Here is a 25,094-nt window from a genome sequence, read left to right on the forward strand (position 1 = left end):
AAGCATTAACCAGACTTCCAGGCAGAGAAAGTAGAACGTTAGACCTCTCATTTACTAATCTATATGCCTCTCCTAGATCCACTGTACCATGAATGTGAATGAAAATTGTCATAACAAAATAATTCAGGATCAGCTTATTAAATTTCAGGTCTAGTTGGTAAAATATACACAACAGATTTGGAAGAGTACATTATGCCATGCTTTAAAAATAAAATTAAACCCATTTAGGCCTGCGTAGGCTTCCTTGATTACTGTGCATCTAAGCTGTGCTCCTAAAAATATTACAGAAAATGTCTTTCTCACATGCTAAGGATTCATTTCCTAAAGTCCCTGAAGGCAGGAATAACAGATTAAGAACATAAACAGGATTCACTTGCATCGACCTTAGACAGGCAGAACTCCTATCAAAGTCAATGAGAGCTTTGCCTGTCCAGGGACTGCATACTGCTGCTTAAAATTCAATTCCTTTCTACAATGCCTGTGTTTCTTCCTACCAGAGAAATATATTGCTTTTCTTTCCCTAAATAGTGGCAGTTACAGGACCAAATCTATCCCTTGTTCTCTTTCACATATTCCATTTACTTTCTCAGACTTAAGTCTAAATTTCAACCTTTCAAATCAGTTTCAGTAGTCAGAATTTATAGTATCATGGGAGCGTATAAAATATAAGGTTGATGTGTTGACAGAAAAGATTATACATTTGGCAAAAGGGAAGCTACTTCAAAAGCTATTTCAGCTCTTCCATAAAAAACACCCATTAGCTGAAAGCATTTGAAGTAAAATGTGAGGTATCTGTAACCAAAGGAGCTGTAATATTTAGCACCAGCAAGGGCGAAAGGTCACGTTTCAGTATTACAGGCTCTTTCCCACCAGCTCCTTTCAAATCTGCTGCATTGCTAAAGCAAGTAAGCACTTTGTGCTGATTTACTGCACACCAAGTGTGTAAAGGCTGTAACTTGTGATCCACTTGAAGAGAGCTGGGGAAAAGGGGGGAGGTGGAAGATAACTCACATCACAAATCAGCCACAAACTGCAGTTATATTTTCTAATTCTGACATGGCTAACACGAGCTCAGGCAAATTAGGGTTTTGTTTTTTCAAGTTGGTGGGTTGGTAGAAATTTTCATGCATAAAATAAAGCCCATGCTTTTATAACCCACTTTTATAAGTGGTAGGGTTGGTTGGTGGTTTTTTGTTTTGGTTTAGTGAGTTTTTAAATTTTTTTATTTGGGGGGTTTTTTGGAGGTATGGGAAAGGAATGGGGTTAAGATTTCACAATTCTTCATCAGAACAAGTTTAGTGTCAAGACAAAACAATGCTATTTATTGCATAGGGTTTGCTGATCTTATCAGAATAAATGCATTCAACAAAACAAACCCTGCTTCTACCTATGAAAGGACTGTCACAGGACTATCACAGTATTTGCCCAATTTTACCTCTACATACTCATTTTCTTTCACAGGCCTTTTCATCTGTACTTTAACTAAGAGCATTACAGGTTGTCCTGACGTATCAAGATGCCCAAATTCCATGCCATGCCTCAAACCCTAATATATCTGTCAAAATACAAAATTAGTGACTCTAATGTTGATGGACATAGTAATACACTGAGATTTATAGCTCTCCATTTGCTCATTCCCTCCAACACTTTCAGGAACACATGAAAATGTTTACTGCTGTTGCCATCCCCTCATCCAAAATACCTGTGGTAAAATACTATTTGGGGTACTGTTCGGTTTCACAGTCATGGCTGAGCTGAAGTACGTACCTGAAAGCAATTCAGCCACTTTGCTGCACGCAAAAAATACAGCCTATCATCACCAGAATGACAAGATTTATTCTTCAAATATAGGCTGTGAATTTAAATCTGCTGGGTTTTTAGTGAGTAAAAATTAATATTAAATTTTTCCTTTAATATTACGATTTACATCACCATTTCTTTGAAAAATTTAATGGGACAACTTTATATCACTGTTTCTTTGAACAATTTTAATAGCGAGAAACCATGGGCTCAATCTTCCCCTCTGATTGACCTCACTGATATTTCAGAGACTAGTTATTTTTCACAAATTTAGCTTAAGATTAATAATAACTTCACTGTTATTCTTCACAGCTGACCATTCTATTTGAGGCCAGCCCAAGAAACACCATTCTGTGCCAGCAAAGACAAAGCGGCCCTGCCACCCCTCAAAATGGCTGTTGGTCCTTCCTCCCGTCTTCAGGAGCAGCACAAAGGACAACCCCAGCCTTTGAACTGAACCAGTTCTCTCTCACTGATGGCGAAACAAATTGTCCGCTGCGAGCGCACTCATTAAGTTTTATGAATTTTCTTCACAGAAAACTTAAAGCCTTACTCTCTGCTGACAACTAAGCTTTCAGCCATGAAACAACACAGAGCAACAAAATACTAACTTTTCCTGGGCAATCCTCTTAAATAAGCTACTCAAGCACGTGACTTGACTCTGTAACACTGAGCTTCCCTCTCTGGTTGAATACATTATTAGAATATTACCTATTCTGAACTGCCTCTGTCTGTTTTGAATACCAACTGAACCGTAAATGCCTTTTTCTTTTTTTTCTGGCTATAGTAGAGATCTGTTCTTGATTTCTTGATGCAGCTCTTCATATTGTAGCATTATTTTGGAAAATGCCTATTAAAATTTAGGCTATATTTACATCTAATCACAAAGCTGTGAGCGCAGTCCATATCACCATACCTGAGCTACTGTTAGATTAGCTAGCTGGGGCTCAGCAGTACAATAGAGTCAGAGAGTTAAATTGAATTTGCAGAGCAATTTACTGGGAGTAGGAGAAAGTTCATTAAGCAAACTGAGCTAACTGGGTTGGCAGTGATCAAAAGAAACATATAAACCCGGACAGCCACATTTATAAACTTATTTCTGGAGAGCAAGACATCTCTGAGACTTCAGATTTGAAAGAATGCATTTACAAAACGAAACCATCACAATCATGGTTACAACGGAACTACGATGGATATAATTGGATTTATGAGACATTTTGGTTCACATGCACACACTGAGCTCCAAAGCAACACAGACAGCTCCTCCCCCCTCACCTTCTGAGTATTAATTGGGTTTTAATATGTTTTTATCACAACCATGGGAATAATTCTAAACGAATTATAACTTTTATGTGAACATTTATACGAATTTCTTTCTTATTGTAGACCAAGGGAGCTGAAAGTAACCAAGCATCTCGTAAGTAGCATCATTTTTTGCCCAGTTCATAGGTTTATGATTTTAGTTTACCTTCTCTATGCAACACTTGCCATTCCCCGGCAATCCAAGACTTCCTGGATGCATAGAGGATAGTGTATCGTGTAACAACTGTTTCAGGACCGTCGGGTGGCTTCCAGGAAACCAAAGCAGTATCATCCTCTATCAAAGTCACCTTCACTCCTACTGGAGGGCCAGATGGTGCTGTGAGAACAGTAACACAATGCTATTAGGCTAACCTAATTTACATGCAATTATATTGCTCAGAAAGAAACTGATGTGCAGACCTAATGGCTACTGCTACATCCCAGATAAACAACATATAAACAAAGACATACTCACTGCTCCTCAAGAGAAACTTCCCTGTTAACTCTCATCTGGTTAATAGCTTAAATCTTGTAAAAGCAAATCCCAAATTTTTCCTTCAAGTCCAGAAGGAAACAGTTACTGACAAAACAATCGCATCATCACCCTGTGAACAGGTACGTCCCAAACATTGCAATGCTGAGAACGTCAAACTCACGTTTTTGATTTTCACTGACCAAGCTGACAGAAAAGCAAACCAGCAGCTCGGGCAGTAGATGTGTAATATTTTTACAGTTGCCAAAACTTCTGCTTTTTAAAATATGTTTTCATGATGCCTATGAATCAGCCATGTCTCTTCAATACACATTTTAAATTTTTTATTCGTTATTCTCATTCAGTGGTCGCTAATGGTGTAAGTATATCATGTTTTATATAAAAATCCTTGCTGATTTTAGGTAGATTTCAAAAGATAATTTCCCAGTTCCAAACCATGGATTTTCCTGATAGCATTTTTCTCTCTCTCAGCGAGAAGTGCAGTATCTGTATCTCAGAGGAAAGTATTTCTCTCTCCTACAGACAGCTTAAAATTAATAAGCAATTTTTCAGGCCATTTGGTTCCCAGAGCTTTCTTTTTAGAACCACATGGTCCTCTCCTAGAGCCTTACCTTCTGGAAGGGTAGTATGGTAGACTACTGGACTCCAGGGACTGGAGAGCTGGTCCACGTGCAGCCGAACTGCAAATTCATACATGGTTTTTGGCTCAAGACCTTGAACTAACATGTGAGTCTCTGACCTGTACAGATGAAGGAATAGAATAAATTTAATAGCAGCAGCTGACTTGAAGATCCCAAACTCAAACGATATCTTGTAGCCACTGTGTGTAGATTCTCACTGTCAGATCAACACAAACCAGTTCAAGTCCAGACGTGTGGTCCACCTGCATTGTCTACCTGAAAATCTAATTGTACTAACCCTGGAGCTCTCTGGAGGATATTATGTCTGCTGTCAGTTGACTTGAGCTCAAGTTTTTATCAAGGATGTTTGGACAGCTGATGCACAAGCAAGTCCAAGAACATTACGGCTCACGTCACCAACAGGTATCCCAAACTCAGCTCTTTCCACATTCATCCATAGGACACTACGCTTCAAGCTGGAGTAACGCTTAAACTACAACCAGCACCACAGCCGAACAGGCACATGCTATTGTCTCCACCAGCTCTTCCTGGATCTGCTTCTCAATTCACACAACAGACATGGGCTATGTGCCCAATTTCCCCTTCCACTTATGGCCTCTATCACCTTGTGTTTAGAGGATGTCTGTAGAACATGAATATTCCCTATTTATCTTGTAGTCATATTTCGTAATTTATTAATTGTAAAATTGATTATATTAATTGTAATATTGCAATTCACTACTTGATGACAAAGTCAATTGTAGACATTCTGCTTTATTTTGATTCGGGGGGCGGGGGAAATCTTTCATATACACCAGGGTTAATTCCAGGTGATAATACTGGAGATTAAATCTCAGTTTAAAATAGTGTTACTCCACAGATATTGCTTTATTAACTCTTATTTAGTATTTTAATCTTCCATACTGCAAAGGCAGTCACCAATATTTGCAATCGTTTCATCCTATCACAAAAAGCAGCATTCATTGCTATGCTCCATATTGCACACTAAGAATTTTACACGGTGATTATACTGTGTCTAATTGTTAAGTCAGGAGTTATACAGCAGGGAATGTGTTCTTTGAAGAGAAAATCATCAACATTAGGATAGTGACTATCTTTTAAGAGAGCATTTTTCTTATTTAGAAGGCGTAAGTAAACACAAGTATTGAGGGAGACGCCCACATATGGATTCCATCAACAGCACCGTGGCCCCCAGCAAAGGCAGTCACAATGGAGCAAAGTCTTCTGCTCCCATACCACCTGGGCAGCGAGCCGCACACCAAGCCCAGGCAGAATTTCTTCCCCATCCTGCCATTCTGTGGCTCATGCATTGCTTCTCTGAAAAGCAAGCTGTAATTCCTACTCAGCTTCCTCCTGGCAGGATGCCACACAGCCATGAATGTGGCATTCCCACAATAACACGCTCAACCCCTCAAAAGTCAAAAATTCTTTTTCCAGTCTTAAAATTAGACACTGCGCTAAGTCCCGTCTTTGCCCAGACAAGCTACCTAAAATAAGTAATCTCTTTTATTTGGCTGAATACAACCTTAAAATTAAATTCAACTTAGACAGCTAAAAATCCATTAAAAATTCAAGAGCTCGTCCATGGACCCAACACAAGGATCACAGGTAGAGAATTAAGCTGTTCTACCAACACATCTTAAATAACCCAAGAAACAGAACTAGCAGCCACCGGGCAAAACACACAGTCCTCTAAGGGAGATAAAAGTTGTTACAGTAAAAGGCAATTAAGAGGGGGCAGGAAGAGTAGAAACTGAGTGGGAAGGATCTGGAAACAGGAAACTAAGACTCATTAGTAGCGCTGCACTTACGTTTGAAGGTAGAGAACCAGAGAAGCATTCTGCAGCCCCACCGGGTTGCAGCGGATTGTGTAGTTAATGACTTGCGCAGATGTAAAGGCAGGCTTTCCCCAGTGCAGGTAGATAGAAGATGAGGTGTTAGCTTTGGCATAGAGGTGGTGAGGAGGTGGTGGCGGTGGCACCATGCGATCGCGGACAGCTGTTAAGAACAAAAAAGGAGCATGAATTATTTAATGAACTGTATACAGATACTGGTAAGATTAAGAGACAGGTCTGAGCCCACAGGTTTAGATTCCAGTCTGCCCCTACCCAGCACTGCCTGGTATTCAGATCCAGGAATCTGGTTCAAGCTATTAAACCAATACACGTCACATATTCTGTAGTCCCACTTGTTTAGTCAAAAACAAAGTCAAAACTATAAACAGGGACAAGAGACAGAGATAAATCTCTCGTAAGATACACGATACACCACTGGTTAGATGACGAAGGCAATCCAATAGGGGAGGAAAAGGCATTTGGTAGCTATCTTGTTTCCTCGGCTGCAGTTCATGAACACAGGAGACTGTCTTGGTTGCAGGATGACCAGGATAGCATTTGTCGCAGATACGATCTTTCTGGTTCTCTGTTTTACACTGACTTAATTGATTATTTATAGGTTAAAAACACAGAGCTGCTGGGACCTTGAAACAGCTCAGCTCTTAATAAATTCTTCATGCATCTACAACACTTACAGACACATCCTGGAGTGCTGACTGTTTGGTCTGCCTGATAACCTTCTTCCATGCTGTTATATGCCAGCAGCCTTACATGATACTTTCTTCTAGGATCTGCACAAAGAGAAAACAAATAATTAGACTCAAGAAAAAAATATAAGGATTTTCAGACTTCTACAGATTGTGAGATAACTGAATTCTCCTGCAAGTTTTGCTCAAAATTTGTCTGCTACAATCAGCAGACTGATGAACAGGCTGGATGCCTGGAAGCTGTCTTTTCTCCAGCTCTGTGAATTTCCCTGAATCTCTGCCCAGACTGCACTAGAATCAGTCACATAACTCCCAGTCTTGCTTCCGTTAGCCTGAAATTGAAGTTTGAAACAGTAAACAGTGGGAGTAGGATAAATATCACATTTCTATCCATAACAAAGTCACACCTTCACAGCTACAGAGCTAGAATTTAATAGTATTATTCAGCACATTGAAAGCACTTTCAGTCTGCAATAAAGACTTGTTAAAACAAACAGCACGGGGTCCACAGAAAGCAACATTTATTTCTGGATAAGCAGGCTGTAATGAAGCAGGGTAATCAAAACAAAGCAGGAAAGACAGGACCCAGCAAAGAAATGGGAAATGTTTTGGTTCCAGGCTCCCAGAGGAGATACACTGTGAAACAACAGATTGTTAACAATGCCTTTGACTCACAACTTCCGCTTCCAAATGTTTTCTTGAAAGCTGGTTCTGGTATTTTTAAGGGTCACTGTTCCTAGCTTGAAGGGTCTCCCTGTTTCCCTTTCTCCGGCCACATCTTTGGGTACCCATATTGCAGTTTGCTGCTTCTCTCAGTTCTGTTAATGACATGCTGGCCTTCACCCAGGTGAAAAGTTACTACAGAGGAATGAGTCAGAAAGGGGCCTCGAGCCTTCAGTAAGTGGAGGTGGTGTGGGGTACCTGCAGGTGGCTGGGAGTGCAAACCCGCAGGATGGCCGCACTGCTGCTCCCCAGCCTGCTCCCCTGCCACGCTGGCTGCAACAAATCCCTCCGCACAATGATGATTTGCAAGGTGGTGGCACTTGCTACTAGTACATAAAAGCTCTTCTGGGTCCAGCTAAACTTCACCCCAGTACTGACGCAGATATTAGGACATTTTCCTCTTCTGTTGTCATGAACCTATTTCTTTCTATTAAGATTTTGAGGAGGTCTAGACAGATGTTATATAACAGGGCTGATCTTGTTTATTTCTTTATTCCGTGCCCTAAAATACCATAATACACTCTCTCTCAAAATAAACTCTCCGCTTTCTCATTTTAGCTGAGATTTGACACGGCCTTTCATGAAAAAACAGGAACACAAACCCCGACGTGTCTTCCCCACGAACCGGACCGTTGTTCGCATCAGCCCGTGAGCTCCCTCTGCAGCCTCCGCGCCAGCAGGACAGTCGTGACAGCTCCCTTGGATGCCTCCGTAAAGACGGCACAGTAATTTCACACTAACGCATTTTGTAAAATCTTTTCATCTTTATTTTGAAATAGACAATCTTTTTGTGCTGTTGTTACCAACATCAGCTTTAAATGAGATATAGCTATATAGAGTTTGCCTCTCTATGTATGTTTCTTTTTAAAAGACTATTTTACCAAAATCTAAATATAGGTGTAAAGGAAAAGGGGCTCTTAAATTTGGATTAAAGTATTGCTTTGATGTGTTTAATACTAATGGTAGAATAGGAGAGAGGAGCCAATTTCCATTTTTCAAATAGATTTTAATATCACAAGTAGACAATATAAATAACAAAATGTCAAAAAATGAGGGTTTTTAAAACTAGAGTAGAATTCTCATTTGCTTTGAAGTGGGTTTTTTTTTCCACTTTACAATATCACTTTAACAGATGACATCAGTTGTTCCTCACTAAGAAATTACAATCAGAGAAAAGGAGATGGACAGAAACACACAGAATAACCTTAGGCATGTAATAAAATAAAATATGGAAATTTAATATAGAAAATTCAGAAAGATAGTAAGATATTATATATAAATCATTGCAATCTCTTAAAAAATTGTAAAAAACAAGACATATAAAGGGAAGGTGCATTTAAAAACACTGAGGCCAACAAAAAGATGTGATTTGAGTACACCAAAATGAAGTTACGGTGACTTATTGAGGTGAACGCATGCATCTCAGAAAAGCAGAAATATGTACTTTCCCAGGCTTCTTAACCTGCGGTAGGAATACGTATATTTAGCTCATAACTGAAATATTCAAAAATAAAGCCAAAATTTAAAAAAGAGGCCATCAAGACATATTTAGGATTATGCTTTGGAGGTTGTTATAATAATCAATTCTCCCCATCCATTTGTAGAAAAAACTTGACTTCGGGTACTATTTAGCAGACCCTTGAACAGATTCCACGGAAACAGGCGGCATCCAGCCGGCCAAGTGTCACAGTCTATCTTTTCCTTTACAAGTTCCTGCAGAAGAGACCCCTGCTGCATTTCCGCAAGACACAGGATGACAGACACGACGATTTATCATCCTGCCGAGCACCTTCAAAAACCCTGTGCCCTTTGAAAGTGGTCACCCAGAACTGATCATCTTCACTGTGAAATGAAGAATAGCTAAGGTCTAGTGCCCTGCTGAGCTGAATGAGGAGCCTGTGAGGTCTGTTTATCCTCATTGCCTTTTTTTTTTTTTTTTTTTTTAAAAACCTGAATTCCTCATTAACACTTGATTGGGGAGGAGAGGAAGAATAATGGCATGCGTAAGAAAGGCATCCCACAAAAAAATTCAAATGTCTTTGAGAAAAACACATTTTCTTAATCTTATTTTTAAGTGTCTTTAATGCTCTACATTTAGAAAAAGCACAATGTTTAATACTATTCAACTTACTCTTCTGTAATGCAAGAAGTTTCAAAAAGAACTATCTTTACATAGAACCACCTGTTTAAAAATAAAGTCTCTCACTAGTTTCTACCATCTAAAAACAAGGTTATTTCCACTTTAGGACATCATGGTTCAATTGGTAGCAAGACTAGTTCAATCCAAAAGCCATGTCAGAATCAAGCCATCACACATTATTGCTTCTGTGGTTGGAAAACCCGCTGCTGGTATCTGTAATTGAAACAGAGACTGAGAGCAGCTGCATTATGTACTGGCCTAGAAAAGGCAAAACGTTATAGTAATCTAAAAAGGAGAATATAAAACAATTTTAAAGACAATGTACCAAGCAGCAAAAGAAATTGATATGAAACTTCCTTTGTGGGTTATGTTATTTGAAGACCAACTCAAAGTGCCTGCTGTGATGCTCTTCCATGCTGGTCATAGCTTCACTGTATGCAACACAAGATAACCGACAGCCAAAGATCTGCCTCCATTTTCAACAGATACTTGCACACTATTTGTTTTATGAAGTGGTGGAAAATATTTGGGGTTTTTTTGAAGTAGCCTACGTTTAGGATATTTTTAACAATTGTTAGTTTTGTTTAGAGGTTTATGATATGATTTACTCCTCAATTGCAATCCCAATACAAACTTGGCATAAACACTTTCATCTTGCAGTTCATCAGCTGGATCAAACATTCAAAGCCAGACCTATCCTTAGAGAGAAAACAAACTTCGGGAGCTTTCTTATCTTTAACCAGCATAGATATCCTGAATAGTTTACACATAAATCATTGATAAAAGATTGGGGATAGCATGGCCACCTGGGGGGTTGCCTGTCTCAGATTCAGTGTATGCCAGCCATGCACACTCTATAGCAACAGGAGGCTTGAGAGGCTCAGAAATCAGGAAAGCGAGTATTGAGGCCATCAGTCACGCTCACAACAGACCCCAGAGTAACACATCTCTCCACAGAAGAGCACGGCTATTCAGAAATGAATCAGGTGCAGTGATTTACTCAATCCATTCAACACATACATTCAGTTTAAGTAAAAACAACAACAAAACTCACATCAGGATTTCACCTCTGCATTTTCAAAATTTCTCTAAACAGCCTGATAACACTGAGTCATTTTAATTAATTCTCTTGCAATTGCCAGCATTTGCGTAATGGCTGAAGGCTTGTTCCCAGACCTAAGGTGAACAGGAACAATTTTGTAGCCTATTTGCCAACTTGCTGAATTTTTTTAGTTAATTTGTTTCTGCCGAATGAGGTTTGTTTTAGTTTGTTTTTTTTTAGTGCTGCTGGCATTAGGTTGTTGTAAAATTAAGTGTAACGGCACCTACAGCTTTTTAATAGGTATTTTTATTGTTGTTACTTAAATCAGCTGGTAGACACAAGCACTACACTGTTTGTACAAATCAAGGGGCCACAGTGATGTTGATATAAACATGCTAGACCTAATTAATAATTTTGTTGCAAGACTGCCTCTGGAATACACAGAGACTGTCTTTTAAAAGATACTATAGGCTGGATATGATAAACTGGCATAGCTTCACACAGTACAATGGATCTGCCTCGCATACCCTTTTTATATAACCAAAACCTGTCAGTATTAAAAACACATGAATAATAGTTCAACCAGAGGCACAAATTTCACCTCTGGTAATAGTATTCCTATAAAATAAGAGTAGGAAAAAGCTAAATATGCCTTATCTTGATTAATTTCAAATTATCAACATAGATACCGTCCCAAAAATCACTGGTTTACAGTTTATGTAGGATCAGCCTCATTTTCCTATGGCAGTTTTTGTAGGTAGGTCACTGCTCCCTGGTGATACGCCTCTGGAATCCCATATCCTGTCATTCTCTCTCCCATAAAAATCTGCAGTCAGCCCTGTGGATTCAACCCTGATAGGTCTTTCAGCAGCAAGACACATGGGAGAACCTTTTCTTTGGTTTGTGAGTCTATGAATAGGTTCTACACCTTACAGGAGAACTATGGCAAAGCTAAATACTGCAAGTACGAGCAAAAAAAAACCAACAGGGATTGTAACTTGGAAAAAACATAAACATTACAGCAGCTGAAGCTTGGTAAGAGTTCAGAGGACAATGATTTACTTGAGTATTTTACTGTCTTGCTACATCCCTGAGATATAATCTCAGAGATTATATTCAGTTTCTCAGGCAGCAGATAGGAAGCTCACAGCAGTTACTGGTATTACTGCTGTAAAAACAGATTCTTCAAGAAAAATGTTACAGTGCACTCAGATGTTCCAACCCTGTTTTTGTGACAAGTCATTTCATTTCCCAGCATGGTGGGAGAACCACAGCTGCTTATCTGTCTGGATGCGAGAGAAACTGAATGAAACTGCAAAAATATCTCATGAAGAACTGAGACTTGATTTATTAGCAGTTCTACTGCTCTACAGTTCATTGGAACATCCATGTTCTATTGCATCAGCTCAGAGTTATGCAGTATTCTTTACTACTGCCATCAGCCTTGCTTCTACGTAAATCTTCCATTTCTCTTTCAGTAAGGGGAGAAGTTGCTACTGCAAAGCAGCTGTCAGTCAGAAATACTCGTATTTGGATTTTCCCATTTTCTTTTCCAAAATTTATTTTTTTACTATGTTCAAATGATATCTATTTATTATTTAAACTTGGATTAAACATACAGAGCCCAGTTTTCAAAGCTCAGCAAAATATAAATGGTCTAGTAGATACATACACAATGGTAGGCAAAAGCAACTACAGAGTTGGTATCTTCTCATGCCAGAACTAGTTTTAGCGTATGTTGGTGTATTCCATGGAATTCCGTTAAAAGTTACTGTCTCAAACTTAGTTCTTCAGTTCTTCTAAAACATCAAGACAAATACGCAAAAATATTTAGAACAATCTGGCATTGTTCCACAATAGCATAAATGATGCTTCTGTTGACCCTTACTGGCCTCTGAAAACCTAGATTTTGCTGGGATAACTGCTGTAGCAGCTCATTATTTGGAGGAAGCAGGGGAAAAAAAGAAAAAAAAAAAAAGTTCCTCTATTTTGAAGACATTTCCCCAGTGATAAAAGTGACATGGGGAGAGGAAGGCACATCTCTCCAACAAACGTGGGTTAGTTCCATCTGGTAGAGTTATACCTCATTACTGCCAGATGGTGTCCTCATGCACTTCCAAAGAACACAGCTGGAAAAACTAGTGGCTTCAAAGATTAAATGCCTGTATTAGCAGTTAAACAACTAAAACCAAAAATGTGCTTCTAATCACTTTGCAGCTGGTGAAGTACTTTTTAATGCAACTACCTCATTCTTAAATGACCAAGATTGCACAGACTGAACTTTTAGGAAAAGTTACAAAGAACAATAATTTCACTTCTGTATTCACGATGGAACAAAAATTCCATTCTCAATACATTCTATTACATCATTAAAAGCCTCTAAACTTACAGCAGCATGACACTAACAACACAGCCAATGAAAAATCCCAATCCATACATAATTCCATCCTCCCTTCTCAAAAGAATACATAAAAATGTATATGTCCTGATTACATTTTAACACTATCTGCAAATCAGTTTTCTGCAAAAGACCGAACTGCTTTTATCCCATTCAGATTTTGACGTGATTCTTCTATTCCAGGTAAATTTATAGCATTAAAGATAAGTATAAAAGCTGTAAAAGCAGGTTCCACAACCACATTGCACACACGAGACATGCTCTGGGTAACTCTTCATTCAGCTGAAGCTTATATTGAATACAAAATGTAGAGTCCTAAATCAAGAGTGTTACATAGCTCTATTTGCTGATATCAACACAGCCAAAATTTTGGCTTTCTGGCAAATGCTTCATAGAAAGTATCTGTTTACAGGCTACTTAGCCAAGGTTACAAGAGAGTGTAATATTGCAACCCCTAAAAGCCCTGTCATTGTTTCTTTCAGCTGCTGCATGTTTGTGAAGCTACGAAGGCCTTGAAAGGAGCCAGAGCAGAGCCAACAGGTCAGGGCTAGATAAAATTAAGAAAGAATCCGAGGTCAGACCATGAAAGAACTTTTTTTTTTTTTCCACGCCTCCAGAACAGTGAGCCCACCTCCAGCAGCCTTTCATTCAGTCCTGATAAGAAGAGACAGCACTCCACAATCTGGATTTCAGGCTTTTTAAGTCCTCTTTGGGGAGAGGAAAAGATAAGGAAGCCCAAAGAAGTTTTACTATCATTTACTGTTGACTCATTAAGTCTGGATACTGAACATACTTTCATACCACTTCTGAACATCCTCATTCTCAGCACTTTCAAAGGAAAATATTGGTAGAAATAAAAGTATTGGGGGGCGTGTTCTTGTTTCTGAAAGAATTAGGACTGCATGGAATTTCTAGAGAAAAAACAAAAAAAGTTCAGTGGCTTGATGTTCTGAGTCAAGTTAGCAACTAGAAACCTAGAAACAACCTCTTAAGCTACATCCAATATGGCAATTCTAACAGCTGGGGAAGGGGATAAAGAAATATATTTCAGTTTTATTCTAGCTTACACACAAAATTTTAAATACTACTTTTTTCCTTTCAATTAAAGATATCAAAACCACACTACACTCATAAGGCTGAAAAAATGGTTGTTGCGAGGACAAAACTTCTGTGGCCAAATGTCCATTTTTAATGTAATCTTTTGTGCTGCTGGATTTTCTGTGTAACCTACGGGTCCATTGTTGGGTAGTGGTCCGGCTGGATAGCTCATTGGCCAGGTTTGCCAGGGTGACTGCACTGCCCCCAAGCCCGTCCCTCCAACACAATAAACTCCAGATAATTATTCAAAGAAGAGGCCAGCAGCATGGGCTGCTCTGACATGGGGTCATGGCCTTTGACATCGAATCTGGGGCTAGCCAAAGTCTGCTCCAAGCAACAGAGGTCCAGGGGAATTATTAAGGGGGAAGGGTGGGAAAGGAAGAGCACTGAGAAATACTATCCTTAAAAAATGTACTTTTGAAGCAAAGTAATGTAAATACAGCAGAAACTTATTAGGAAAATAAGCAAATACATTTCAAACACACTAGACGAAAGGGATGGAGAGAAGCGCATCAAGCCAAACAGTAACATAAAGCCGGGAAGTAGAAGGATGGTACAGATTCAGGTCTGTTCCTCTCGAAAGCAGGTATTCCCTCTCAGATTTTCAGTACTGGATTTTATTTCTCTTCTCTAAAAAATCCCCTTTTACCTTACTTGAGTACATATGATTAAGCAAATAAACACAGGTTAGCAATCCTGTTCTATTATAGATTTTAAAATCTTGTCAAGGCTCTGGGTATGTAATTTCTAAGCATTATTACTAGCTTCAGATAATAATGTTTAATTACTTCTATATTTAAAGGAGTTGGAATTTCAATTGATCGCACGTTTTAAATAACTACTTTTTAATATCAGATTAGAATAGCTTGAGAGGTGAGAAATCACCGTTTTACATCTCATGGTTTCTTTTTCAATTTAAAGGTAACTTTAAACAGTTAGATGGAACAAAGACTGTCTGTGATACTCATGTTTTCCTTTGCAAACCAAATAACTGAAGTAGAAACTGAGCAATTTGTTCTTTGTACAACATTGCAAAAGTTTATTTTGGTAGAAACTAGAACATATGACATATGTGAATTGATCCAACTAAACGGTCTGGCTTTCCACGGCTTTGGACGGCTCTAGCTTATTTGTCTAAATCTGAAAAGGGTCTGTATCCCTTTTGTAGCTTTGCGCTATCCCCTTCCAGGGCCCCAGGACAAACAACACCTCACACCCCCTTGCAGTAAAAACATCACCTCTCCTACTGCCCACCATCAGCAATAGCAGCTTTATACAAAAAACAGGGGGGCTGGGGGGGGAGGGCTAGCTGGGCAGGGTGAATCCCAGCATACAGCATTTTGGCCTTTGGGAGACTACAGAAACAAGAGAACTATCTTTTCTTTTTAATCTTTTTAAAAGAAGTAAAGCAAATCTGAAGGATTTTAAGTTTGCTTGATTTCCTTATGGGGATAGAACACTACCACTACGCCTGCAACGTTTTCCATCAGTCCCTATGTTTCTCTTGCGCTTTAGAGAACGGTTAAATTGCACAAGGAAAAAGCTCTCTTCCAATATTATTCTAACAACACACTCTACATCTAGCAGACACCCTTATGTTAACTAGCCTGGCTCACCGTTTTCAAAGTGAGCCCTCAAAAGCTAACTTGAAAGCAATACCAGAGGCCTGGACAAACACCTAATTTTGATCTTTTGTGCTCGTCTTTTCTTCTGAGAGACCTTTTCTTTTGTTGCTGCCCAGTGGAAAGCACATAGCTCATTGGTCCTGCTTTGAAAGATGAGAGCACTGCCCCTCAGTCCACCCCTCCGAGCACAATCACTTTAATGGAATTATGTAGAGAGGCCATCTCTGGAAGAAGAAAGGGAGGGCGAGGGGGGAGGGAAAGAGTGTCCGAAGGAGCCGGCAGAGCCTTAATTACCCCCAGTTACTAACACAGATATGTCCACTGAGAATTCACGCAGTGGTCCAAATGGGATGTGCCGTCCCGTACAACAGGTTCCCTTACATATAGCAGCTGACCCATGCAGGAGTGACACAACAGTTACTGAAATCAAACATTACAGTAGAGGGTCGGGGGGAAAAAAAACAAAAACAAAAACACACACCGACACAAATGCTGCTACAATCACGCCTCAAAACAGGAGCGTACTACAAAAAGTTCTTTTCCATAAGATAGATGAGATTGAAAAGACGATCTCCCCAGGGAAGACCAACGTTTTTGGGTTGCATGTGGGAAGGAAGTTTAGAGAATTTGCCCAAGTTTCATGCTTAGAGGAATGCTTCCAGAAAATGCATTGAAACACGATGCAATAAGCACTCTACCAAGTTTGGTTTAACATCTGTTTAGATACCAGGCTCTATCACACATATGCACTGCCTGCCCGACATCCAGCATCACCTTACAAACAACACATTTTTACACAATGACAAAGGCAATCTGTTCGCAGCGCCCAAACTTTCCCCTGAAGCTATGAAATAAATTTTCTTTCAGAATCAACATTTTCTGCTGGTCTGTCATGGACTCCCCATGCCATTTTGACCCTTTTGTGCAGCAAAATGAAAACACTATCTATCATTACTTGCACCACAGTGACTTTCTAGGAGGTGCACGGTTTCATTGCAAAAACATCTGTGGTCTGGTGACTCTTCTCAGATCTCAAGCTTTAGGAGTTGTGCTGTTGCAAGCGTGACTGCAAGATGCACAGGTTTCAGGTAGGCAACTAACAATCAGCCTGGCTCTCTCCTCCGTGAGAGGGCAACAAGAAACTGCACTAGAACACATTCAAATTGCTAGACGTAAAACAAGTCAGTTATGACAGAAAAACAAACAAAATATATGCAAGTAGAAACCACCACTGTATTTTTCTTAAGGCAAATATTGGCTGCATAGCCAATACCCAGCTGAATCTATAATTAGGGCCCTAACTTCAGTGGGATATTCTGTTATTGCAGGTGTCAGGGGCCATGTGTGCTCCCGCTCACGCAGCACTCCCTTTTCGTTGTCAGACAGCAGGCTGTGGTGGCGCACCTACTAGACAGATAGATACCTAATCTACACGCCATGTCCAGGGGCTTGCCAGCATGCCCAGTTGTGTGAGTGCTGAACTATTATTATACAAGACACTTTGCAAATGTAAATAAAGCAACTGCTTAATGAAGCTCAAAATTTGACACTCCTTTGTTGAATACAGGGTGGAGGAGCGAGTTCACCTAGAAGGCTGACAAGTTTTATAGTGAATTTGCTAAACTGACGCACTTGTCATAGACTGCCAGCTAGTCTGATACGCATTTACTGCTTCTACTATGACAACTCTCATACTTCATCTGCTGAAGTTCAATCCAGATGCATTAAAAAGGCTTAAAATAAAAGGCTGGCATCAAGCTTCCTTTGTACACTACTTTTAATGCAAAGCATTCATTGAAAACTCAGCATATAATGCTAAACATATTCCAATTACCAACGTTAATAAATGAGGAAGCAGGAAAGGCAGCTAATAGCACTTGTAAAAGAGTTCATCTCAAGTACCATAGCTCAGCAGGTAATTTCACCTGAAGCGTGGTGGCATGAGGACACAGGTCTCCATTTCCTCAGCCACAAAATACATTGCCGTATCTCTCTCCATACATGAACACGTCCATTACTTCTCCGTTACTATCTTCTTAGATGCCTCATTCTCTATAGCCTCTCTGACTGGTTGCATATCTTTGACATTTAGCCAGGGTATTCATTTTAATTACATTTAGCTTATGCTGAACAACGTCCCTAGTGGTTTGGCACAGCAATGTTATTTTTAGCCTTTACATTTTCATACAGCACATCCTGGATTTCTAAAACATGCCCTGAAGAAAATTTCCATTTGTGATGATAATAAAAGCATCCAGGACCCTACAACGTCCTTGGCTCTAATAGGCACTGCTGTCATATTCAATGGCACACTGGCATGAGCTATTCATAACTAATTTTGTGGTAGCAATTTGCACAAAAAAAGTTTATTAAAAGAAGCCAGTAGGTGACAGCTTGTTACCAGGCGATGAAGCCTGATACACTACATACTTATATTCCTTCTTGAATGCTTTCAGTAAGCTTAAATTTGGTACAAATACCCATCTAGAAGGCCAAGAGAATTTGCTTCTCTGTAAAAATTATACCACCTTTTCATCTCCAAACTGATTCCACCTAAAACCGTATTTCAATGGCATCTCTTTCCAGGCCAGGACTCTGCTCTTCTAAGATAATTCACCAGAAGGATTACTCAATCTATATTAGTAGCAGCAGCTGTGCAAGTTAATGCTGTTGTTGCTTTTAGTTAAATAGACGTTAACTGTTTATTTGAAAACTATTTAATTAAGACCAAATTTCTGGACAGTATTCTTGACAGGCCTTGCAGGTGGTGTAAAGGGGTTAACGTGCGCATTCTAAATTTGGACCTAATATTCTCAGGAGCTCAAATCCTTTACTCAGAATAATTTCTTTGAACTGGATTCCAGGTCCTAATACCCTTCTACAAAAATGTTGTTTAATGTCCATACAAAGACACATCTAAACAAGAGTAGCTTGAAAGATTTCAGGCTTCATGAAACTTCTGAAAAGCTTTTGCTCTTCTAGCTAACAACACAGCACCTACTATTTCCTTTACACTTTCTGGTGTTTTGTAAAAAGTGCATTTTGCCCCCGCTTGGAGACGGATTACAACATGTTTTTAATGTAAATACTACTTACTACAGGTAAATACTACTGTACTTTAAAGGATGCTTAGAATAACACAGAAAGCAATAACAACATGGAAAAGTAAATTACAACTTTGCAGAATCTGGAATAGAATTTCACACATTGTGTCCCTTTTTCCAAGAATACGCATGTAAAGTATCTTAAAGTATCTTCCATAATTATATACATGGGAATTTGGTCAGGCTGAAATTTTTCCTTCAAAATGTCTTTAACTTTTTTTTTTTTTTTAAATAAAATCACTTCTCATGGGAACCAATGCTGTTGTTGTCAAAATGTTTGACCACAGACCAGTTGTAATTTAAATCTTTTGCTATACCTGCTGTATTTTTTAATTAGTTGTGAAGAACAAGCACTGAAGACATATCAAACATTGCATCAACAAACTGAAAGGTACAGAGTAAAAGACTAGGAGACTACTTGTAATCAAGGTCATTTTTGTTATCTTTCCTAATGCACTGAAGATTTAAATCCAAGCTATATTGCTATCTTGATTGAAAAAGAGAAAATTATCTTGATGTAATTCCTCTGCATATGAAGTTTATACAACACTTAGAAAATGGAAAGCAGTCTGACTGATTGATTACTTAAGTAAAATAAACATACAGCTACTTAACTCTTAGCTAGCTATCTTCCTTTGTACAATTAAAAGGGTTTCCCATCATTAATTCAGTTTTACAAATGCTACGTTGAGCCTGCAGTTTGATGAGCATTTTAACCCAGCATTAGCAACACTGCTGCTGAAAGAAGCCAGCCTGCTTCCCCTCACCCTTCAGCCACTCGCTCCTACCACAACCTTTGTTTGCCAAGTTATTTTGCATTCAGGCCAGCTTCCCACCCTGTCCTTGTGCAACCACACAAGTGTTAATGCAAGCACAGAGAGGAGCAGCACAAATTAGCACAGACAGGTACACAAGGAAAGCAGGGTGCTTTCTTCCAAAAGTGCCAGCTTTTGCTACTTTATCATGCTCTGAGTTGTACTTTGATGAACTCTGAGAACTAAGCAACATCCCGAGGCAGCAGAACGAGCCACTGGCACAACCACCTCGCTACTCCCAGCTGTGGCCAGCTGGTTAGGACACAACACAGCCACCATGGGTCTGTTTCATCTTACGCAGCCTGGTGAAATCACAACCCTCAAACCTGTCCACGCAAGAACTCCAATGATAGAATAGCTGTGTTATGAATTTATTAATAAAAGAAGTTTCCTCAAGGGGGAGCTGTTATCTAATAGACTGAATGCAAAGCTGGAAATCTGGAAATTTACAGATCAGTTCTGTCACTGATTTTGGGGATACCATATCGCACTCTGTTTAATCCACCAGTACCTGAGTAACTGTATGAAAATGACCCTTCTCTTCCTTGTGTTTCAGGTACCCAGTTTGTAAGATGGGGCAGTGAACACTCATCCACCTGTGAAACTCACTGGAATGGTTACAAAGTCCTGGAAGAACACAACATGTGTCATTAGCAGAAATAACAAAGAAAAGTAGAAATACGAATAACTGCCCAAAGTGGGTTTTTGTCACACCACACCAGGCAACGTGCTTCAGCTGCCTTGCACAGGGGCACAAGGGACAACACAGGCTCTGGGGTCCCACATGGGAGACAACTCTGGCTTCAACAAGAGGGAAGACGACCCTTCAGAGGCAGATCTTCCAACAGACAGGCTCAAGCAAAAGAGGGAGGTGTAGGCACTGCTGGGCCAGCCGGAGTACCCTGCACTCGTGCCTGCACTCTGAATCATGCTAAGCAATTCACTTGTCTGTCCTACAACTAAACCTCCTTTGGTGCTTTTCTTCAGGTATTTTATTGGGTTGATTGGGAGCATGATCTGGCTGTCATTTCTGAAGGAGAGGGATGATTATCACTGCATATATGACAGGGCTTTTCCAATCACAGCCCATGCATACCCGTCTACTCTGCTTGGATAACATACAAAGACTTAATACATTCAAGCCACGCCTGAGCAAAGTTTACAGCACAAATAACTGGTAGGGAGTGGTACAGCTATGGGTTTTCCAAGGCAAGCGTCTGTCACTGAGGCAACAAGGATTGATGGGAAACTATGAAAAATGAGATAAAGGCAGGTGAGAAGCAGTAGGAAGGTGGCCAAAAGACACGAATAGAGAAGGAGGCTAGGTTAGGCCAACATTAACAATTATCATGAAAATAAAAATTAATACAAAGGACTAATACAGTGAGGGGTATGCTTCTGATGGAGAAGTGCTGGACTAGACAAAGAGGATCATGAAGCCAGAAGACATCCTATTTTTCTCCCAACAGTTTCTATATACACATGCAAATATAGACACAGATACAGAGCTAGGCAACAGGCTGTGAGCACATTCCTCCTTGCGTCTTAAATAGACAAAGGAGAAAGTGGGGAATCGATGGGTAAATGGACACAAGGCACAGCACTGCAACACCTACCCATCTGCCTCTCTTCCCCTATATACACCGTCCTACCCTCCTGCTTCTACAAATCTCCAGCTCAACTGCCTTAAAAGAAGCCCTGGAATCTGATATGCTGACCACATTTTCAAGATGTGTCTGCATACGATATTTTATGTCTCCTCCTTTGTCTGAATATACAAATGTCAGTTGTACAAAGAGCCACAGCATGCGCAGCTGGACGCACACAAGAGGCAGAAAACTCAAGTCTTTAACTGATCTACCAAACAGAATCAAGAATGTATTTCCCTGTCCCAGCTTCTATAAACATGTGTAGTAAGAAGTATCTTTGTTTTGTAATGATAACCAGCTTGTGTCAGGGTACAATATTCAGTTGTGATAATGGTAAAAACACTGTGGAAGTGAGTATAAATACAGAAATAGGCTTTTTATGCAAAACTTATTTCTACTAAACTTTTTTTGCCATATGCAAAAATCGCAAGTTTGGAAGAGAAGTTTCACAGCAAGAGCTGCTTATTCCAACACAAGATTGTTTTTGCCCCCGCTTCCTGCACACCCCGCCTTCATTTGCCACAAAAGTGTGACTGCAGGCAGCCTGAAAAAAAAAAAAACCAAAACCATTACCTTTTCCAAAATTGCATCTTTTCCCAAAATAGAAAAATGCTTCTGATAGCAATAATGCCTTCATGGCAAATATATAACCAAGGTGTTATTCAAGGCAGGAAAGCTACCAGAAAACATATTAGCTTAGCTTCAGAAGTACATTTCCTTATCACTAACACAGAATTTGCAAAGAGCCCCTGCTATTATCTTTCCCATACAACTATCACAAGTAGTAACATGACCCAAAAAAAAGTTAATGAAAAAAACCTCAGGAGAAATTAAGTTAATATTTTGATCACGACATCTAGCTTGTTGTTAAACAAAGGAAGAAAATAATTTTAAAAAAAATGGGAAAAAATTAAGAAATCTAACTAGCCCTGTACAGCAAATGTTTTCTGCTGTCCACTCTGAAGTCTCTTTCATGTGCTAATGGTGGCATTTTTTTAAACTCTTCCCCTTTGACTTACTCAGACCTTTAAGGACCTCACACATCTAATGGTTCCTCACATTCACCAAGAACAATCAAGAGAGGTCTGGGGGTTGACATGCAGTATGATTAATGGACAATGTTGATTTAATTTCCTATAACAGGAGTTTTCTCTAAGCTTTCTCCAAGGAGCAGTCTTTTGCAATCCAGGACTTAAGTATTTTACTAATGAAGTCCAATAAATAGCAAATTAAATAATGCTGTCTCCCAGAGACAAATCCTCCCATTTCAGGAAAAAAAAAGAAAGAAAGAAAAAAAACCACACCAGCAAAACCAACCACCGTATTTAAAGTTCTGTTCAAATCTAAAAAAGGTTGTATAGCAGGAATGTACATAGTTGTTGGGGGCTTTTTTGTTTGGTTTATTTTGTTGTTTTGTTTAAGAAACTTGAGCAATTATCTGGTCATTCCTGCCACTGTCAACTGCTTGCTCTTTTTTCTCTTTAAAGCGAGTACACATTTAACTTAATTTCCACTTCCAAGACATTAGTCTGTCTTTATTAGTCCCTTTTACATTATAGCTATAAAAATGCATACTCATTGTAATACTTACAAACATTTCAAAAGCAACTTTGAGGGTTTTTATTTAAAATAATTTACAACTTTCTTGATGTAAAAAGTGATCAATATGTCCTTTTCACAAAGCAAATTTTAACCTTCAGCTCCAACAAACGAACAATGAAACACTATTTGCATACATCCTAACTGTTACTCAATCAACATGACACAATTTCCCAACTGAATTCCCACACAGGTTTAGCTTTAAATGGTGGAATTTCTACCCTGAGAACGCAGGCAGCAGAGAGCATTTCCTGCAAGATTCTAATCGCTTTCCCACCACTGAAAATTTTACCTTTAAATACTTTGAAGATGACATATTTTGCTTTATTATAGTTATCTTGCCAGAGTGCAAAAAATCTCCCCCTCCTATTCCAAGGCTTTGCGGCACTCTTGATTCCAGTTCTTCAGCTTGTGACACAATTAGTCTGATGTCCTGAGAGAAAAAACTGCATCTGATTCAGTTATGGTGACAGTTGATAAAGAGACAGAAAGTCTCAAAAACAGGCAGCAACCCTCCATGCTAGTGGAGTTGGCCCATGCAACATTACCTCTCCTGTTCCCATAGTAAAGCCTGCATCTTTACATTTTTACCTTTAAAATTGATACAAGGCGTTGTCCCGTGAAATAATGAAACTTCCCTCATCCTGAGGGCTCCCGCTATCTCTTTAGAGAGCCAGGCTTAACTGGTCTTAGCACTCTATTTTGTTTTTTGAAGTACAGTACATTCAATCTTTATTCTGCACTTGGGTATCTCCTCCCTCACCATGTCCTTCCCCTTTACAGAGTCACTAGCTTGGGAAGTTAAAATTAATTACTGCAAAAGTCAAGACATGTTTAAATAAGGATCTCAGGACTATTTTCCCAGATAAACGGGTTCAAACTGGAACAGTTCAGAGAACACATTCAAGAAGGTTACATAAAAATATATTAGGCAATCCTTCCAACACACAACCCACCTGTTTCTGAAAGATCTTAACTATCTAAGAGAGCAAGAATGCATCTTTCTGACCCAAGATTAGGTGCTTAGCATGTAGAAAATTTAATAATTTTCCATGAGTTTTAGGGCCATTTTAAGACTCTGCAGTTAATTCAAAGAAAGCCTAGAGATTCCTCTTACTAAGTGTCTGTCATATGCAACATTTTAATCAGCACCAAAACTAGTTATGCTGCTAATGCAGATGTAACAAATTTCAGTATTCCAGCGCCTACGAAAGTTGATTACTGGCTAAATCAGTAAACTATTGAGAGGCTTGATGGCGTAACTTAAAATTGACAAATGCATTAAACATTAATTAAAGCTTTCCATTACAAATGAACTCTGTGAAAATGACATTTACTTTCAAAAAACGAGAACATGCACAGAAGTAACTGAGATAAGAATTAAAAAAAAATTGATAAATCCAATTTCTCTAATAGAAACAAACTTAAATGCCGTCAGAAATAATACATGACAAAGTAATCTTTTCTCTTTTTTAAGAGCACAAAGTAAAGTGAAAATACGTAATTATGACACAAATCTGCTATAGTGCACAGAGCAAGAGCAATAATGGCTGAACTACACAGGAAGGAAGGCACTACATTTTTACAGATGTGGCACTTGAACTGCATAATAAGCATGCAGCATTAGCAGCTGATAGTTAACTGGCCTCTCCTCAGCAAATCTGCTCAGAACAAGCTGATATTTATCTAGGATTCCCACTCAGTCGTGTGTAAGAGTGCTTAAATAAAGCTGAGCCAAAGACACAGTTGTAATGGATGCCATGCCACTAAGCTCTAACAAAGGGCCACATAGTTAAACACGAGCTTCAGTTTTGCTCAGTAAAAATTCAATTTACAACCTGAGTGAATCAATTTTTCATCTGAACAGAGCAGTTTAGTATTTTTCTTCCATAAGGAAGGCATGAACCAAGTAGGCAAGTCTGCAAATCAGTTTGTCTGGTCACCTCACATCAGTATATTTGCACTGTGCAACCTCCTGATATTCCCTGCTCGCTTGTTCTAGTACATATCAAGCTGCACAGGGACCAACAAGTAGATAATCAGAAACACTGCACAAGACAGAGGTTTGATTCCTTCCCTGCCTCTGCCACTCAACCTAGTTCTTGTACAAGCAAGAACACGGA

General features: G+C 39.3%; 1 protein-coding gene and 1 long non-coding RNA gene across 3 annotated transcripts in view; one reads left to right on the top strand and one right to left on the bottom strand.

The window, feature by feature from the left end:
- The window catches only part of LOC141748789 (uncharacterized), a 38,812-nt gene extending 23,523 nt beyond the window's left edge, over window positions 1-15,289 (top strand). Inside the window, exons 3-6 of one of the 2 annotated variants that reach the window (XR_012589100.1) lie at window positions 3,187-3,217; window positions 8,060-8,226; window positions 9,212-9,404; window positions 13,564-15,289. This is a non-coding gene — a long non-coding RNA (uncharacterized LOC141748789). The remainder of the gene's footprint in view (window positions 1-3,186; window positions 3,218-8,059; window positions 8,227-9,211; window positions 9,405-13,563) is intronic. The other variant, XR_012589099.1, reaches the window with a different exon arrangement.
- PRTG (protogenin) overlaps window positions 1-25,094 on the bottom strand; it is a 93,301-nt gene that overhangs the window by 13,024 nt on the left and 55,183 nt on the right. The window contains 4 exon segments of the mRNA XM_074601380.1: window positions 3,269-3,439; window positions 4,207-4,334; window positions 6,048-6,234; window positions 6,767-6,862. Of these exon segments, the coding sequence (XP_074457481.1) occupies window positions 3,269-3,439; window positions 4,207-4,334; window positions 6,048-6,234; window positions 6,767-6,862 (582 nt within the window).

Source organism: Larus michahellis, chromosome 9, assembly GCF_964199755.1.
Source record: "Larus michahellis chromosome 9, bLarMic1.1, whole genome shotgun sequence".
NCBI classification, from domain to species: Eukaryota; Metazoa; Chordata; class Aves; order Charadriiformes; family Laridae; genus Larus; species Larus michahellis.